A 12,831-nucleotide genomic window follows, 5' to 3' on the forward strand; every position below is an offset into this window, starting at 1 on the left:
AAGTGTCCGCACTAACCCAGGCTCCACCGAGTGGACGGAAGTGCCGGCTGCCGGAGCAGATGGCGGAGAGCGTGCCCGGGCGCAGCAGCTCCGGGTCACTGCTGCCCCCCTGGGAATACGGGCGGGGCCCGTGCTCCACGGGGGCACGAGTGGTCATTCTGTGAGCGAGAGGGGTGTGAGCACGTGCCCACACTCCACACGCATCGTCTGTTTGCTGGAGCCTCCACTATGACACAAGCCCCCTGCACACATTCGCAGTCTGCACCCTTCATACTTATGCTACTGTCTCCCACTGAGCATCCAGGGGAGAAAAAAATGGCAATGTCCACAGAACCCACTTGTTTCCATGAACAGCATCCTGAATGAGGCAACACCAACACATGGCAGCATTTCTGAGAGTCTAAAGATGGGAGTAAAGAGACACCTTTTTCTAGCCACCTCTGAAGCTAAATTGGTATCCACTAACTTACTACGGAATTTACAGGGGGCTCGGTCATGCGCTGAGCGGGGACGTGAACTTCTCGGTCTGAGCTTCCTCTAGCTCCGCACTTTAACAAACCTAGGTCAGATGTTACAATCCCCACTTAGGAGCTTCTCGTTTTCTGTTCCCGAGTCTGTGTAGTTCGATCAGCCCTATCGAGTCTCTACCCTTCCGGAAAGTTCTTTCCTAGGCTAGCATTATGGTCAATGAGACGCTCAATCTGTCATCCGGGGAACCAGCACGGAACAGCTGGGACTAAGATAAAACAAACAGGTGGTATTACTCAACATCAAAATCTACTCAGCTTCTAGAACACCCGAACATAGAGTTGGTCCTCTGATGTTTTCTTCCAGAAATTCCAAACCACAGGAGCTTGAGACACGCAAACACATGCACTATAAAGACAGGCTGTGGGAGGAGGTCAGCGTCGACCCCTCTAAGCGAACGCACTCAGGACCCAGAACAAGAGCTGCGCAGGGTCAGTCCTTGGTTGTAGAGCTGGTTTCAACCCTCGGGGGCCAGGCCTGCCCACGGGGGACACGGCCAGGAGGCTTTGATCCGCCTCGGTGCCTTGCTATGTCGTCTGTTCATCGGCCACCCGCTCTCACTGGGCCTCAAATGGCGAAGAGACGCGCTGTCGCTGTCCCTTCAAAACTGTACCGCCAAGGGGAAGCTCGGCTCTTCTCATTTCCCGATTTCCTGTGTGAGCCCCCACCGCTCCCTTCCTTCACATCAGTGGGAGAAAAAAGACAGAAACAGGTCCCTGTCCCCCTAGGCTGTTCTCATGCTGTGCCCTTCATCCGTCCAAATGGCAGTTCAGCTTTGCCTGCCATCCTCTGAGAATGTTCTCCTTACACTCACTTGTGCACCAGCCTGAGGAATTCGGGAAAAGCTCAGAGGCCGCGTCTATGGGATGATGTTTAAAGCTCTGGTTCCTTGAAACCAAGCTCTGAATATACGAACAGATTCAGACTCGTGTGTGTGTGTGTGTGTGTGTGTGTGTGTATGTATATATATAAACAAAGTGCAAAGAGTTGTTACTTTCTAATGAGAAAAGCACATCTTGAGTGGAAGGCTCTAAACCTCTCTTTAGTCCATTTCACAGTCGCTTCCCACGAGCAGCCTGCAGTCAGCATGCACACTGGGGCAGCCTGGTTTCGTCTGCTCGGCCACGGAGATCTGTTCTGGGGAGGGCAGAGGACCGGGGTGGGCCAATCAGAAACAACCCTGAGGTTTTGGCTAGAATCGCTTGGACCATGAATTTTCATACTGAGACTGCTGAGGGTCATGCAGCCTATGGCAGCTGTGGCCTCTCCGTCCTGCGTGGGAGTCTGAGACTAAACCACGCGGCACAGCGCAGAGCAGAGCTGCTCGTGCAGACCTTCCACCACTTCCACGTGCTCAGTCACACCCACACCAGCAGCCTCCAGTTCGCCAACGGGCTCCAAATGCTGGTCTGCAAACCGCTTTGTTCTGGAGAAGGGATGACCCAGAGGTGAACCTAGTGTTCCCAGGCGCACCCCGAAACACAGTGTCACTCCTAACCTGGCTGGTCTGTAGCAGTAACGGTGCTGTGGCTACTGCTGGACGCCTGCGAAGCCTGAGATGCCCCCTTCCTGTTCCCTGTTCTAACCAACAGAGCAGACCAAGGATCACAATCAGCCAATAAAAGTCAACAAACTTTTATTTGGGAGAGGTTCTGTTGCCTTTAATCAGTTCCCATCACTTGACTGCAACCCTCATCTAAGCCGCCATCACTTCCTCTTTGGACTAGTGTAGGAGTCTCCTCGCTGGCCTCTCCACTTCTGCCCTTGATCCAACTCAGTTTCTTCACAACACAGCAACCAAGGAATCTTGAAGCCAGATTGCAACATCCTTAGGCATCAAACCCTACTTCTCTTAGAGCAAAAGGCAATGCGTTTACAATGGCCCACAAGGCTGCACTCAACCTGACTCCCCTCTGCTCTGTTTCTTCCTGACACCCTCTCCTACCACAGGGACTACGGGGAGGGTGGCAGATCCCTTGCTCTTCCTAGAACATTCCAGGCACGCTCCTGCCTCAGGGCCTTTGCACATGCTGCTTCCCTGCTTGGAACTTGTCCCAAATGGGAGCGCATTTCCCTCTTCCTTTAGGTCTCTGCTCCAATACCACTCGCCAGTTACACCTCCCTTATCTACTCTGAACACTCGTCCCTATCCAATAACTATCTTTAGTCTCACTATCTTTTATTGGATATTTGTCAAACGAGACACGTGCTAAGCTGATGGTGCAACACCATCTTGGGTGTTACCTCCTTTACTCACTAGGGTTGTTTACTGCCTGTCTCCCTCACAGGAATGTAAGCTCCCCGAGAGCAGGGATTTTCGTCTAGTTTGGCTCATTGTGTGTCACCAGGGCCCAGAAGAGCGCCTGGCACACAGCGGGGGCTCCCAATGGACTGAATGAAGGGGAAGGAGGGACGGAGGGCGAGTGGGAGGGAGGGATACGACACCTGCTCCTCACTGAGGAAGCTGTTAAAGGGCAGGAGCTCCAGCTTGTCTGAGAGGTGAAAGCAGCCGGGCCGACCACGTGGGCCGCCTCCTCCCGCCTCCTACACCTGGCTGAGGGGGTAGCTGAGAAACACCCCACTTCCAAGCGGAAGCTGCCAGCAGGCTTCCCGGGGAAGCAGTGAGACCTGGTCCAGGACACTGGTGTACAAGGATGGCTTACCACCAGCCATTTGTATCTCACATGTCCAAGTGCCACAGAGCATGCTCAATGTGTTCTATCACTCCATTTTCAGCAACGAGCTATAGGTAACCAAGGGGAAGAAGTCTTATGCAGATGTGACAGTGAGTCACGGCCTCAGAGGAACCAGAAAGCCATGGAGCTCATTAGCTCGTGTGGCAGGGTTAGACACGGAAGCTCGCGTGGAGATGGGACGGCACCGGCAGGAAGCAGGGCTGGGATCCGCACCCGGATCCCCGGGTTCCCAAGCACAGCCTCTTGGGCACTAGATCCCAGAAGCTCCTAAGTGCCCTGACCTCAGAGCCGCTCTACCCACTGGCTTCCTCCTGCTACAGCTCCCCCAGGTGTTGACAGGAGCAGCTCTCCAGCTGCCTCTCCTTTCAGAGAGAAGGGGCCAAGGCCTCTGCTTCCCCCCGCCCCGGGCAGCATGCTTCCAGCAGACCCCCCCCCCCCCACACACACACACAGGTGCTGCCCGGCTCACTCACCTCCAGTAAACCAGCACAGCAATGAGAAGGACGAGGCACACGAAGGTCAAGGCTGACACCACAATCAGGGGGATGATCCACTCCATCCTCCCCGGGGAAGGGCGGCTTATCATTCCAGAGGTGTTCTTTTCTGCTGCAGAGAGAGACCATGCCAGTTAGAGGACAGAGCCGGCAGGGAGGGGCGCCAGGGTGGCCGAGTTCTGCTCCGGTGTGGGTGCCCACGCAGACCTGGGCTCCCGTGCTGACTGCCCGGTGACTGGAGGGGCACCTGCAGCCCACACATGTCCTACCGAGTCCAACCCAAACCCGGCCTTTCCTGCAGGCGGCACCTGCACCACCAGTGCAGGGTTTGCAGGTAGAGTTCAAGGTGGTTGTAAGGAGAGCTGCGGAGACAGGCATCCCACCTCGCTGCAAGGACGTCGCTGAGCCAGAGCGGCCTGGACACTGGGGAGACGTGGAGCCTGAGGCAGCAGTACCCGCACCCCTGGAGAGGCCGGCGCCTCTGGGCTCGCTGGCGCAGGGCAGGAGAAACGGCACGATGGCTTTGCTACATGAACCGGCTCTGAAGACAATGGTTATGAATATTCTCTGGGAGCTCAGCAGCCATCACCTTCTAATAACAGCACCCCAATTCTGCGTGGGGAGCTGCCGCTCCCTAACAGTCATGGAGGGGCCCCCAGCGTCCCAGCTGAGGTGAGTGTGGCTGCAGCGAGGACAAGGGTGCTCCCGCCCTGGAACCTCAGCCTCGCGGTGTGCACAGCACCCAGCCCAGCCCAGCAGGAGCCCCCGCCCCCCTCCCTGGGCAGCCCTCAGTCCTCAGCACCCAGAGCCCTGGAGCTCCCCTCTCTCCAGCGTTGCCTTTGATGGCATCACCCTCCCCCACCCGCCCGAAAGCTCTAAGCGGCGGAGGACGCCTGCCCCACGCTGCCCAGCAAGCCTGCCTGGGAGCAGTAGCCCGGGCGAGGGGTCCACAGGGGCGTCAAGCCTGCTCTTACCCGGCAGCGCCTGCCTGTCCCAGGCCCGGGAGCCTGGGGGTGGGGGGAGAGCCTGCTCTCGCGTGGCGTGGGCAGGTGCCTGGAAGCCTCCAGGTGGCCCGAATGGAGCGCAGGTGTGGTGCGGGGCTGGGGAGAGCACGGGTGAGCAGAGGCGAAGGTGGGAGGTGGGTGGTGAGAAAGCCAAGGTTAACTGTGACCGCGGAGAAGCCGCCGGACAGATCCAAAGCCGGCTCAGGCTGCCGTGCGCTCGCCAGGACTCCTGCGCTGGGAAAGGAGGCCAGCCTCCGCCAGCGAGTCCCTCTCAGGACCGACTAGAGCAGTGGTTCTCCACCTTGGCTGCACATTAGAATCACCTGGGAATCTTTTTAAAATCCTGATTTCTGGGCCTCATCCTCCGGAAATTCTGTTTCTTTGTTACTAATGTTGTGGCCCCACCCCATAACAAAGAAACAGAATTTCCGGAGGATGGGGCCCAGAAATCGGGATTTAAAAAAGATTCCCAGGTGATTCTAATGTGCAGCCAAGGTTGAGAACCACTGGACTAGAGGGAGGGCTAATCAGGCCGCGTTTCCAAGCGAGAGAAGGTGGGCCGAGCAGAGAGGGACAGTGGCCTTGGGAGCACATTTTTAAAGAGGCCAGGATCCCGAGTAAGGGAGTGTGTCGCAGCCTCCACCGGTTCCCTGGAGCGCCGCTGGTCTGGGTCCCCCCCGCCTCCTGCCGGGCCCTGTGCGCAGGCAGCGCCTCGCGAAGCAGGCAGCACCCCATTTCTGCCCAGCTCACGGGGAGGAGGCCGGGCAGGTGGGCACACCCGACTAAACCGCAGCAGAGCCCTCCGCGTCCATACCTGCCTTCCCAGAGCGGCAGCCACTCCTCCGGACCCACAGCTGCACACGTTTGGTTGGACAGCTACAGGCACACCTCGGAGCCACTACGGGTTCGGGTCCAGACCCCAACTAAGGGCGTACCACAATAAAGCGAGTCGCAATCTTCCTGCTGGTGGAGAGTCTTGTCTTCAATTTGTAAAAAAACACAGTAACCCTGAAGAGCAATGAAGCGAACCGCACAAAATGAGGCCTGCCTGTATCTGCCAAGCCCTACTGTGTGCAGGGCATGGTGCTCGGGGCTGCGGAAGCACCAGGAAGACCCGGGCGGGGCGGGGGGAGGAGCACAAATCATTTAAAGGGGGAGAGGCAGACACAGGAGCGAGCAATTAGAAGAAAGGGAAGGGGAACAGCTGCTCTAGCCCAGGGGCTCTGGAGGGGGCTCCCTGAGTGAGGGTGAGACCTGGGCGTGAGCCAGGCCGAGGGCAGGAAGGACGGGGTCGGACGGAGAACTAAAGGGGTGGGAGTATGAGAACGAGGAGAGGGGACCAGCTGCAGAGTCAGGCCACGTCAGCCAGGACTTCGCTGGCTGAATTGAGAACAGGGATTAGTCCCAGGGCAATGGAAGCGTCCATTCTCCCTCCACGTATCCCTCTCATAGCAAAGCTCTGGGGACAGGCCAGAGCAGTGCTGGCCAACCTATGACACGTGTGTCAGAGGTGACACGCGAACTCATTTTTTTGGTTGATTTTTCTTTGTTAAATGGCATTTAAATATATAAAATAAATATCAAAAACATAAGTCTTTGTTTTACGATGGTTGCAAATATCAAAAAATTTCTACATGTGACACAGCACCAGGGTTAAGTTAGGGTTTTTCAAAATGCTGACACGCCGAGCTCAAAAGGTTCGCCATCACTGGGCCAGAGACATCAGCTGCAGATGAGAATTTGCGGGGCTCCAGCAGGGGGAGCCAGACAGGCAAGTCTCTCGAAGACCTGAGCTCCTGCGCATGGAAAATAGGGCAGGAGGCCAACACTATAGGCCACGCCCAGTGACCTGAGAGTCCACCCGGGGAGGGCCTTGCGTCCTGGAGGGACCCCCAGTGTCACATCTCCTCCCACCTCCTTACACTACAGGGTAGACGGTGGGCAGGGGGCAGAATGCAAACCCCACGTGCTACTCATCTTACCACTGAAAGGGGCTCTTGGCCCGAACAGCCCCTTCACACGGACCTCTCTGTGGGGCGCACATCTCTGTGGGTGCAGATGAAGGGCTGCTGGTGGGCCAGTGGGGCCGGGACTCAGAGAGAGAGAGAGGGGGAGAGAGAGAGAGAGAGAGAGAGAGAGAGAGAGAGAGAGAGAGAGAGAGCCTTTGTCCGAACCATCTTCCAAGTGAGACCCCGAGGAAGGTGCGGCTAACCTCCGAGAGCACCTGCAGGGGCGAGGGAAGTGGCCACCCCGTGGGCAGACAGCTCTCCTTCCTCCAGGTTCCCTTTCAGAACCCAGTCAAGTGCCTCCACTCTGCCTTTTAAAAAAATTTAAAAAAAAGAAAAGAAAAACAGTTTTCAGTGGCATATGTCATCGCTGAATTAATGCTGTTTGCCTTTTCCTGGCTTGGCTCTCATCCCAGTAGCAGCACATACAAGCGGAGAGCACTGCACTGTGGATGCCGCGGGCGGAGGCGTCAGCTGGACCCGACACGCTGCCCGCTGCCCGCTGCCCGCTGCCCGCGCCGCAGGAAGGGCGCGCTCCCGCGGCAGGACAGCAACCCGTCGGCAGGACTAAAGGGGCTCGGCGCCCACGGCCCACTGACCGGGGGGAGGACGCAGGATTCCTTCCCTTTTCCAGAAAGATCCAGGGAGGGACAAGTCGCCCACGCATAACCCTCTAGCCTGGTTCGATCACGGGCAACTTGACTGCATTTGTTCTGAGTGAAAACCACCCTCATCCGTGAATTAAGGCGGCTGCTTTTTACAACAACTGTGGTAAAAAACACATAAAAGTTCCCATTTTAACCCTTTCTAAGAGTCCAGCTTAGTAGTGTGGAGTATATTCACACTGTGTGCAACCAGTCTCCAGAACCTGTTTTAATCTGCAATGCCGGAAGCCGGTCCATCCTTGCTGCTTGACACAGTCGCTGCAGGAAAGAAACATCTGCACAGCATATGTTTCAATGGACCTGGCGTATATAGCATACTGTTCTTAATATGTTTGCTCCCTTTAGCGCCATGTGTTTTAACCAAGGTCACCTCTCCGAGAAAGGTTGTTTCCCCAGGTGGGGATTTTTCCCTGAGGTTAGGGAGGGGATACAACCCCTTAATTAAGTGCCAGGTGGGTAGTTAAGCTACATAATCTTTACTCCCTGGAATGGAGATAAGAAACGCCCTAACCTTTGTAATAGAAATTGACAGGATGAAAATCGGCTGGTATAAATACGGATGTAACAAGACAATAAACATCAGATCCTCATCAGTTCCTAACCAGAACTCCGACCAGAACTTTGGCTGGAGATCCTGGCTAGAGGTCCTGACTAGGCTGCTGATCAACTGAAGGCTGTCTTCGTGTCATTCCTTCTTCGCCGACTCCGTCCACACCTTTGGGGACCCCTGGACCCGCTGGGGTTGGACCCCAACACTGCAAAACGGAAAGTCTGTCCCCATTATCTGCCCCCCCCCCCCCCCCGCCCTGCCCTGCAGCCACCACTCTACTTCCTGTCGCGGTGACTGACTGCTCTGGGCACCCAGGTAAGTGGAATCACAGGTACTTGTCTCTGTGACCGGCTCATGTCACTTAGCGTGACTTCCTCAAGGCTCACCCACATGGAGCATGTGCTTTTTTAAGGCTGAATAATATTCATTAGAATCTAATGATTAGGTGTACGTCCCACACTGTGTCTGTCTATCCACTCATCTGTCCGTGGGCATCTGGGTTGCCTCTCCCCTTGGCTTCTGTACATACTGCCGCGAGGAACATGAGCACCAATGTCTCTTCAAGACCCCGCTTGCCGTTCTTTGGGGCGGGTACCCTGACGTTGGATCACAGGGTAGTTCTGGTTTTGATTTTTTGAGGAACCACCACTGTGTCTTCCATAGTGACTGCACCAGTCTACACTCCCACCCACAGTGCACAAGGGCTCCGACTTCTCCACATCCTCTCCAGCACTTGTCATTTTGTTTTGCGTTTTGATAGTAGCTCCCCTAACAGGTGTGAGGTGAAAGGCGGCTGCTTCTTTAAGGGGCCGTGGCATTTGTCGTTATTGCTCTCGGGCCCTGACGTTCTCTACACCACTGTTGCAGAGACGTGACTGTCGGTGACAAATCCACACACTCCCCTGCGAGGGGACCCTGGTTCCGGGTTCCCATCACCTGGGCGGGAGCAGGGCCCCACGTTCCATCCCTGCCCTCCCTGGAGTTCTCCTGAACCCCACGCCTGACCATCCCACGGAGCCACCTCATCACACTCAGACAGTCAGCCGCAGTCTGTCATGTCTGCTTCAACAGGGTGTTGGAACACGAGGGCGTTCGGTAAATTCCAGGCTGGTCCTGAGTCACCTGGCACTGCAGACACAGGTGCCCCGCCATCAGTCTGACAGCAGCTGCGTGCCTAACGCTGCAGCTCACCCTTTCAGCCTCCGCTCCTGACTGTGCGCTCCGAGGCCCCGCGCTCTGCACACGCCTGGGTTCCCACACAGTGAGACATACGATCTGCCCTCGGTTGACGAGCCCCCAGCAGGGTGGCAACTTCCAAGGACCCAGCTACTTTCTGGGAGGAAACTGAGCCACACGGGTCCCGAGTGGCCCCCAAAGCACTCCAAGCGGGCTCCTCCTCCCACTCCGGGAAGCATCTCCCACAAAGGGAGGCGGCCAACAGCACTAGCCCGGCTGCAACGGCTTCAGGCGGTGACCACGCAGGGGTTGCGGGGGTTTAAGTAAAGGAGGCTGTTTCCCCACCTGCAGTTCTCCAACAGAGGATCCTGATTCCTCCCCTATCTCCACGGACCTCACCACGACTTGTTTTTGTCCTTGCACGAACGACTCGTTTCCCTCACATCAACTTCTCCAAAAAGGAGACTTTCTGCTAATACTGTGAATCAGGCTCTCAACCACGGCCCTGCCGGCACTCCGGACGGACGAGGGAGTCTGTGCTGTGGGGACTGCCCTGCGCACTGTCGGGTGCAGCAGCCCCTCCCGTCAGGACCCCCCAAAACGTTCCCAGGTGTTGCCACATGCCCTGAGGGGGCAGGCGGGGGGATCATATATGGTTGAGAACCTCTGCCATAATGGAAAACTGCTATCTTTTTTTAAAGCACACATTCAACTATTCACTAAATAATGAACATCTCATCTGCAATCATCCCGTGTTGCCCACTAGGGGAATAAGCCTAAAGCAGTGGTTCCCAAACTTATTTGGCCTACTGCCCCCTTTCCAGAAAAAATATTACTCAGCCCCTGGAAATTTTTTTTTTTTAAATTTTAATAGCAGTTACTCATCGCCCCCAAATGCACCTGTGGCCATCACCGCCCCCCTGGATCGCTGCAACGCCCACCGGGGGGCAGTAGCGCCCACTTTGGGAATCACTGGCCTAAAGCACGGGGAAGGAGCACCCCGACCCGGGACTCAGGGCCTGTTTGAGCCCTGTCTGCCACGGGCTGTGTGGTCCAGGGCACCTTCCTTAGCCTCGGGGCCTCAGTTTCCTCGCTGGCCCAATGGCAGCAACGCCAGCACAGCCCTTGCGGGGGCGCTGTAGGGTAACTGGCACAGCCCGAATGAACGCTAACAGGGGGGTCATTGTGTCCATAATCAGAGGTTCTCAGCTGGGTTCCTCGGAGCTGGAGAGTGCCAGAGGTTCTCAGGCTTTGCCCAGCAGAGCGGAGGGGTGGCTGGGGCTCAGCGCCCCCGACTTGGGCTGAGAGCAGCACAGCAGCCCCAGGCTCTGACCAGCCCTGCCCGGTCTTAGCTCCTGAGCCGGACAACATCTCCCACGGGCCAGGTGTGGCCTGGAGACTGTTTGCTGACCCCTGAACCGCACCCCTCCTTCAGCACTGGCTCAGGGCTGGCCCGGAGGAGCTTTCGGAGAGGGGGTGTTTAAACTGGGGTTCTGAGCAGGATTCAGTCTGGAAAAATGGTTTCCTTGATTCGTGGAGGCCAGAAAGGAAACCCTGGCACTAAGTGCTGGGTGTGTAGACGGCGCCCACCCTGCCATGCTTCTGCACCCCGCCCCAAGAACGTTTTCCCACATCTAGTGAATTCTGGGGGTGTCTCCACCACATTCAGGCTGTGGCTGCGGACAGAGGGACCATGTTGCATTTCCATGCAGCACACATCCCACTGAGGGCTTCGCACTAAATAGATGCTGACAAAACGCGTGGTGAGAGGCAGAGTGCCTGCATGCAGGCCTCCAATCCGTCTGGTCAGCTTCTAGGACAGGTGCAACTATAGTGATCAACGCTACAGCAGAGGCCTAGCACCACGGTTCCTACCTGTTGGCACATATGAAGGGGAAAAAAATAAGAAAGACAAAAATGAAATTGTTTAAAAAAATGTGAATTCACTGAAAAACTGGGAGATGCTGCACAAAGACCTGGATTTCTGGCATGCTAGGCATTCTCACTGACTGCAACCAGTTGAAACCGAGTGAGGTGGCCTCTTTAGAAAGGACATGTGCTGTCTAGTTTGCCATAGTCCTCACCACTCCCTAATGTCTGGCACCTGGTCCTCTTCTCTCATGGATATCACCTGTCTGATTTCTGTAGGTGCCTACGTTTGTGCCATTTCATCAACAGAAAAATTCCTCCTCCTCTCTTTTCTTGTGAATTAATATACTAAAGCTACCACTCATAGGCCTTGAAAAGATGTTATCAAACATCAAGTGAATTTAAACAAGTCTCTTGGAGATGCTGGTAAAAACATAGTTTGTAACTTTAAATGTTAACACTTTTCTTCACATAGTAAATATTGATCGCAATAGTTGTTTTTACTTAATGTGAAGAAAAAAATAAATGTGGAAGAGGTTTTTTTAAATGTACATGCAAAGGTCTTTGAAGTAAGTCACAACTAAGATAAAAACGACAGTGAATTCATTTCAAAAATAAATACCAAGCTGTAGGAGGCAGACAGGGGAAAGGGAGGGACGGAGGGAAGCAAACTGAGGGGGATTTGTGGGTTTTACCCTCAACCTACACCCTTTCCTGACAAACAGGCACAGACATTGCTGCTTAAACGAGGGGCTGGTCAGCAACCTGGCCCACCGTCTGTTTTTGTAAAGAGTTTGGGTGGAACTGACCACATCTGCTCAGTGTTGTTTGGTTACTTCTGGGCCCCACGGTGGCGTGGAGTAGATGCAACACAGACCGATGGCCCACAAACCTGACAATGTTACTGTGTGGCCCTTTGCAGAACAAGTTGGCTGGCCTCTGGCTTGCACAGTCACCACCCGCACCCTGAAACTTGAATGGCCTGGAATTCTAAAGCAAGATCACTTTCCCCTTGGGAAGCAGCGAACCTTCCCGCTGAAATAGAGGCGCCGAGGGAGGCGCTCTGATCTGCAGTGTTGGGGACGGAGCCGAGTTCTGGGATGTCATTTTCAATGCCAGTTCGTTGGGGACCAGTCTTCTCCTGCTCCTCAAGGTCCAGGATGCCCGTGAAACGCAGACCAGCTGGGGCCTCCTCGTAGCCCCCATCTCAACTGGGCTCCTCCCTCCTCGTCACAGACAGGTGACTCTGTTTATCGACACCTCCTTCTGCACTAACGGCTGTTAGGACAGAAGGACACTGAGCAAAGACTGGCCCAAGGACCCTGAGTGGACAAGGCACAGAGCCTTCTGGGTGATCTGACTCCAAAAGCGAATCTGCCAAGACTGTAGACTCTCCGACTCCTGACGGTTGAAGCTGGGGACCCACACGCCCACACCTGGAGCTGGGACGCCCCCAGGCTGACGTCTGTTCCTTCACCACTCTCTCCGGGAGCTGGGATTGGAGTCCAGCAGCAATGACTCATTCCCTCACCTGGGACGCGCCCCGGGCCCGCCCCACTGCAGCCTCTCACAGTGTGAACACTCCCACCGCAGCCCTCAGCATCACCTGTCTCAGGAGGTGGGCGAGCAATGCATACGAGGAGCCACCGAGGCCACTGCTCTCTGCCAGCCCTCGGTGCAGAGCCTGAACCGCTCAAGCTCGAACATCAGTTCCAGGGCCACCACTTGTCTTCGGAGAACCACACTGGCCAGCCACCAGCACCATCACCCTCACCTCCGTCCGAACTGGGATGTGTCCACTCTTGCGTCCCCCATCTCCCCCATAATCTCCACACCGAGGCTG

The 12,831-nt window shown here is 55.7% G+C and overlaps 1 protein-coding gene across 1 annotated transcript in view; it reads right to left on the reverse strand.

Moving 5' to 3' along the window:
- The window catches only part of PTPRG (protein tyrosine phosphatase, receptor type G), a 654,131-nt gene that overhangs the window by 63,797 nt on the left and 577,503 nt on the right, over positions 1 to 12,831 (reverse strand). Inside the window, 1 exon segment of the mRNA XM_023754062.1 lies at positions 3,698 to 3,830. Within this exon segment, the coding sequence (XP_023609830.1) occupies positions 3,698 to 3,830 (133 nt within the window).

This window comes from Myotis lucifugus, unplaced genomic scaffold (assembly GCF_000147115.1).
Source record: "Myotis lucifugus unplaced genomic scaffold, Myoluc2.0 scaffold_55, whole genome shotgun sequence".
NCBI classification, from domain to species: Eukaryota; Metazoa; Chordata; class Mammalia; order Chiroptera; family Vespertilionidae; genus Myotis; species Myotis lucifugus.